The sequence below is a fragment of the Colobus angolensis genome, unplaced genomic scaffold (genome assembly GCF_000951035.1).
Source record: "Colobus angolensis palliatus isolate OR3802 unplaced genomic scaffold, Cang.pa_1.0 Scaffold204, whole genome shotgun sequence".
NCBI classification, from domain to species: domain Eukaryota; kingdom Metazoa; phylum Chordata; class Mammalia; order Primates; family Cercopithecidae; genus Colobus; species Colobus angolensis.
In genome coordinates this window covers 3659759-3665908 of record NW_012115200.1, presented here as the reverse complement: position 1 = coordinate 3665908, position 6150 = coordinate 3659759, and the positions used below count along the sequence as shown (strand labels likewise).

General features: G+C 56.6%; 1 protein-coding gene across 1 annotated transcript in view; it reads right to left on the bottom strand.

Annotated features, from left to right (window-relative positions):
* Positions 1 to 1364: 1364 nt before the first annotated feature.
* The window catches only part of LRRC27 (leucine rich repeat containing 27), a 45930-nt gene continuing 41144 nt past the window's right edge, over positions 1365 to 6150 (bottom strand). The window contains exon 10 of the mRNA XM_011941965.1: positions 1365 to 1755. Within this exon, the coding sequence (XP_011797355.1) occupies positions 1690 to 1755 (66 nt within the window). The 3' untranslated portion in view covers positions 1365 to 1689. The remainder of the gene's footprint in view (positions 1756 to 6150) is intronic.

Below are 6150 nucleotides of genomic sequence, written 5' to 3'. Positions count from 1 at the left end.
GGAAATGCTGGTGATGAGAAGGATGGCATCCGAGACCACGCGCTCCCCGAGAACACGGAGTAAGAGGAAACGCTGGAGAGGAGCCTTGCCGTAGGGCAAGGCTTCACAGTTTTAAAGGACTGGGATCACAGCGGACACACTCTCCGATCAACAACCAGGTGAGCAACTTGGAAGCTGAGCCCCAAGCCCAGTTAAACCTTCAAAGGAGAGCAGCTCAACCCATGGCTGACTCCAGCCTCACAAGAGACCCCGACCAGCAACGCCGGCTAAGCTGCCCCGACTCCTGCCCTCAGGCCTGAGAAATGAGAAATGGCCAAGGTCTGCTGCTCCAGCTGCTGGGCCGCAACAGGTCACTGACACCTTTTCTAGCTTCTTGAATGGACAGCTTAGATGATCAATTTCACACCCTTCTTCTTCTCTAATACGTGGGTTTGCTAGTGATGCATTTTTCTCTAAGCGCCAGTTCCTACTTTCTGAGCGTTTAGCTCGGAAAGTAGGAAGTGCAGGGCGCAAAGACCCAGGAAAGTAGGAAGTGCAGGGCGCAAAGACCCATGAGACAGAAAACAAACAGCAAATCCAGTGAAGCCAAAACCCAGGGCTTTTGGAAAAGAGGAACAAAATGGATAAATCCATAGCAAGAATGATGAAGAACACCAGGTCAAGAATAAAAGAGAGGACATTATTACGGATCCTAAAGATACTGAAAATAAGAGGAACTTTATGCTAACACATCGCACAACTTGGATGAAATGAGGAAACTCACTGAAAGCCATATTTACCAAAATTAACAGAAAAAGAAACAAAGTCTGAATAGTCTCACCCCTGTTAAAGAAATCAAACCAAAGATGTTTTCAAGACCCAATCAAACACTCATCACAAGAGACTGAGTCACACAGAATCTACACAGCCTGCGCAGACAGCATGAAATAAGGCTATCTACGACGCGGAGGTCTGCGGACCCTGCCGCGTCCCTGGGGTGGAGTCCGCTGTCCCACGTGCAGGCTGAGTGGTAGCAACCAGGAAAAGGGGTCAAGGCTGAAAGGAGGGCCCTGTTAGCCGGGCAGGGGGCAGGGGAAAGGAGGGCCCTGTCGTTGGGCAGGGAGCAGGGTAACCACTCCCCTGAAGCCCCTTTTGGCTGTCACCCCTCCCTCCTAGCCAAAGGTGGTGCTGCAGGGACTTCTGGCTTGGCGGGAATCGGATGACCTGGTCTCCTATCTCACACTCAAATAACTAAGTGAATGAAAGCTGTGAGTACTGTTGTAACGAGGGCTCCAGGGCAGTAGAGAGGCAGGCGCCTGAGCACGAGCATTCTGTCACATGGCTTGGCAGGAGCCTGCGGAAAGAAGTGAAAGCAGACCACGTGCTCACAGTGTCCTTTCTTTTAATACGGCTGAAATCCTCCACAGCCTCAGGAGAGGAACACGGACTTGTCTAAGGAAAACAACAGGCTGCCGAGAAATCAGCCCTAAGGGTAACACTGAACCTGGCGTTCTTCCGGCCACCACACAGGAGGCGACGCCTGGGAAAGAATGAGTGGCTCCTGTCTGAAGACGTCTCTGTTAGTCCAGCCACCTGGTGCCACTGGTATCTGCGAACTTTTCCTGATTCTTCATATTTTGTATTAAAAAATGTATTTTGTGGCTGTGCCGCTGGCGGGCCAAGCGACAGGTTTCCAGTGAGGGCCGCCCATCAACGGTCTTTGTTCAAGGCTAATCCCAATTTTAGCTTCAATACTTCATCCTGTAGCTCTCTGGCCTTGTGGGAGACAAGGAGGGGGAGACGTTAGAAAGGCTAGCAGGACTTAGGGCATCCATACGTCTCTGGCTCTTCAGATTCCACGTGGGGCGCAGGCCGTGTGGGAGTGAGCAGAACCAGTCCCGCTCCCCTGGGGCCCTTGTAAGCCGCATCCTGGCACGGTCTCCCCTGCAATGGGGCCCGGCAGCCTACTTCCAGCCAGCTCCCAGGCCTTCCACCTCATGAGGACACCACCCTCTGCGGGCACACACATGGCCACTCATCCTGGTGCCCCCACAGCCCCACCCAGGTGTCCTGTGCAGACGCAGGTCAATGGGTGAACAGAGACTCGGCATCATCCTGTGGGCACAGGGAAGGCTGGTGCCACACCCCAGGCAGTGTGTTGGAAAGCATCACCACAGCCATGACCACACCTGAAAGCCATAACTGCCCTGGGAAGCAGATGGGGCCACAATTGCCACCTCCACCCCACAGACACAGAAGCCACGGATCGGGGTTCCTACAGAAGGAACTTGCCGAGCCTGAAACCAGAGGCAGGCTTTCTGTTCCAAACCCCATGGTCCAGGGCCAATCCCCTGGGCAGAATAAGGTGAGGCTGAGAAGGGCACTGCAGGGGGCCTCAGGTGGGGAAACTGAGGAGGGGCTCTTCCTGTTCCTGCCCCTCCCGCCCTCTGCAGAATCCCAACCTCCCCACTCCAAGCACAGGAGCCCTGGGCTACCTGGCTCTCCTCTCCCTCCCCAGCTTGCCTCACTGGGGGCACAGGTTGGACACGGCCTCCAGTGCAGGTCCCGGGAGACCCCTGCAGCCTCCCCCCAATACAGACAAATCACAGCAGGTCCCTGGAGAGCACTGCACCCCGCCCCCATACAGCCATAATCACAGCAGGTCCCCGGAGACCCCTGCAGCTTCCCCCCACCCCATACAGCCATAATCACAGCAGGTCCCCGGAGACCCCTGCAGCTTCCCCCCACCCCACACAGCCATAATCACAGCAGGTCCCCGGAGACCCCTGCAGCTTCCCCCCACCCCACACAGCCATAATCACAGCAGGTCCCCAGAGACCCCTGCAGCCTCCCCATCCATATCACAACTCTGGGCTAGAGCAGCACTCACGGCTTCTGGCTCTGTGACTTGGTCAATATTACTTGTCACTGACCCAGTAAATAGTCATTGATAATGTTTTTCGCTTCTCATAGAAACCTGTATTCCCTGTAGGATTCATAACTGCCTCCTTTAAAAATGTTTGCTTTGTTTTCTGTATCTGTCATTACATCCTCTCCAACTGTGAAACCTCTCTCAACATCCTCCTCCACTGGCCAAGTCCTCAGACTGACCTGGTCTCCCTGGGGAGACCCCCGACAGGCCCCTCTCACAGCAGCGGGTGGCCGGGGGCGTCTGGGTCCGCTCCCTTTCCTCTGGAACTCTTACCTTCCTCTCAGCATCTACTCCCTTGTTTTGATAGAACAAATTCTACAGTGGCTTCTGGAAAAAGACTCGCTAGATAGGAAGCAGCATTTTGAGTCCTGGCATGTCTGAAAACATCTTATTGTGTGCTGACCCCTGACCTTGCACTCGGAGGACCGGATCCCTGTGCCTGCTGAGGGCAGTGCCACCACCGAGACCAGCTCCCTCCCAGTGCCTGGTTCTGTGTGGGCCTCTCTCCCCGCCCTCCCTGGAGTCTCGGGGGGTCCGTCCTGCTCTGGTTCGGGACGCTGAGCCATGATGCCAGCACGTGTGGGCCCTTCTGGCAGGAAGCACACTGGTTCCTTCGGGAAGAGCCCTTCTGCACCCTCTCCCTCCGTCTGCTCGCGTCTCTCCTGCTGGAACCTGCCGGATGCTTTGCTCTGCTTGGGTCGTCCTCTAACTTCCTTTCCTCTTGTCTCATCTCTGTTTCCCATCTCCCCTTCCTGGGGGATTTGTGCATCGACTAATTTAATTTTTAAAATTTTTCCCACATTTTAAACTTTGCCTTGGGAGTTCTTCTGGGTTATCTGAGTGTTCACTTTTTTTTTTTTTTTGAGACGGAGTCTCGCTCTGTCGCCCAGGCTGGAGTGCAGTGGCCGGATCTCGGCTCACTGCAAGCTCCGCCTCCCGGGTTTACGCCATTCTCCTGCCTCAGCCTCCCGAGTAGCTGGGACTACAGGCGCCGCCACCTCGCCCGGCTAGCTTTTTGTATGTTTAGTAGAGATGGGGTTTCACCATGTTAGCCAGGATGGTCTCGATCTCCTGACCTCATGATCCGCCCGTCTCGGCCTCCCAAAGTGCTGGGATTACAGGCATGAGCCCCCGCGCCCGGCCTGAGTGTTCACTTTCTAAAACAGCCTGCTGGGTTTCATGGCAGCAGACTTGTCTGTTCCCGTGGGGGGATTTTAATTCTGACTTGTCGTTTTTAAGTGTCCCCTAATATCCGCATCCCTCTGAAGCTCGCTCCCCAACCAGCTAGCTTTGGCCTCTCCCTAACCTTGGGGCTTCCCTCAGTAGCTGAGCAACCACTCCTGACTGAGGCCCTGGAGCGAGGCTGAGATTGGGGTGTTGGTGGAGAGCTGCTGGCTGCTCAGTGCAGGCCAGGGCTGTCTGGGGGACACCCAGGTGGCTTCTGTCTTGGTTGGTTGATATCTCAGACAGCACCACGGAGCCGGCTGGCCCTCCTGGTCAGTTGTGCACCTGATCTTCTGCAGGGCTCTTTAGGTCATACGTGGCCGCTGTCACCACCGTGGCGCCTGGTTGGGTTTCTCTGGAGGCAGCCCTGTCTCCTGCTGGGTAGGCTGGAGGAGTCAGTGGGCTGGGCAGAGTAGGGAAGCAGACCCAGGGCCCTATCGTGACCTGTACAGAGTCCACTTAATTTTTTTTTTGAAACGGAGTTTCGCTCTTGTTGCCCAGGCTGGAGTGCCATGGTGCCATCTCAGCTCACTGCAACCTCTGCCTCGCAGGTTCAAGTGATCCTCCTGCCTTTGCCTTCCAAGTAGCTGGGATTACAGGCAGCGCCAACGTGCCCAACTAATTGTTTGTATTTTTAGTAGAGACGGGGTTTCACCATGTTGGCCAGGCTGGTCTCAAACTCCTGACCTCAGGTGATCCACCCACCTCAGCCTGCTAAAGTGCTGGGATTGCAGGCCTGCGCCACCGCGCCCCGGCCTCCGCTTCCAATCCCTCTGTGGTTGGTTTTGTCTTCCTGTGCTCTGGGCTGCATCACCTTGCATCGTCGCTGGCATTTAGTTCGGCAGGCCCTTCACGTTGCACCACTAGGGGGCTTCCTTCGTGCAAAATCGCCCGGGCCTCCGTGTGTGAGGACAGGGCTCACCTGCCAGCCCCCCGACGACAGCAACTGAGACCAGGTGGAGCAGTGTGTCTGAGAGGACAGCACCCACACCAGAGACAGACTACTGCACACTGGCTCTGCAGCCCTGGCCCACGGCCTCCACCTGAGGGCTGAGGTGGCTGCCCCTGCTCTGGCCATCATGTTTGCATTCCAGCCAGGAAGGGAGAGGACAAAGCTCAGGACGTCCATGCTCATCTGCTCACATCCTGCCGGCCGGAACAGAGCCACAGGCCCATGTCTGGCTGCAAGGGAGGGAGAGAAACGTGGCCATTTGTGGGGCAGCCTGTGCCCAGCGGAGACGTGAGGCTCTATTACTACAGGAAAGACCATGGGGAAGGGGGAGCCTCCTGACAAGAGGGCAGGCTCCTCTCCATTTTCTTGTCCTAAGGAGTGAAGGTCGTTTTTGTTCCCTCTCCTCTCATTCTGGTGGCTTCTGGGCAGAGTGGAGATCAGTCTACGTGCAGAACGGGCCGTGTTGACCTGGAAGGGCCACGTCTGTGGCTGCTTTGTTTTCAGCATCTCTTTTTCATCCCTCTGGCCTTTCTTCTCTCTCTGCCTTGACCCATCCATCCTGGCCCTCTAATCAAACGCAAACTCCTGGCTCATGGGCTGGACTCCAGCCCCTCCTACTTCCCCCATTTGGCATCCCCTTCTCCCACGGGCCAGGCTCCAGGGCGCACGGGGTGGTGGGAGGTGCTCCCGACGCATGGCATGTCACCGAGGACTCCTCGCTAGCGCCACGCCATGCACGGCACTGCGCAGAGGCCTTGAAGGAAACACGAGGGGCCGGGGAAGAAGCCGGCAGAACGAGACTCTGCTTCTAGAGGCATAGTGTGCACTTAGATGGTTGTCTGCCTGGAACATGCCAACTGTCTCAGGCACGTGCGTGTCCGCCTCCACACAGGCTGGCGCCTCCATACAGGTCGGCGCCTCCACACAGGCTGGCTGGCTGCACAGCCACGGAGCCTCCACACAGGCTGGCGCCTCCATACGAGCCACGGAGCCTCCACACAGGCTGGCGCCTCCGTACGGGCCACGGAGCCTCCACACAGGCTGGCGCCTCCGTACGGGCCAC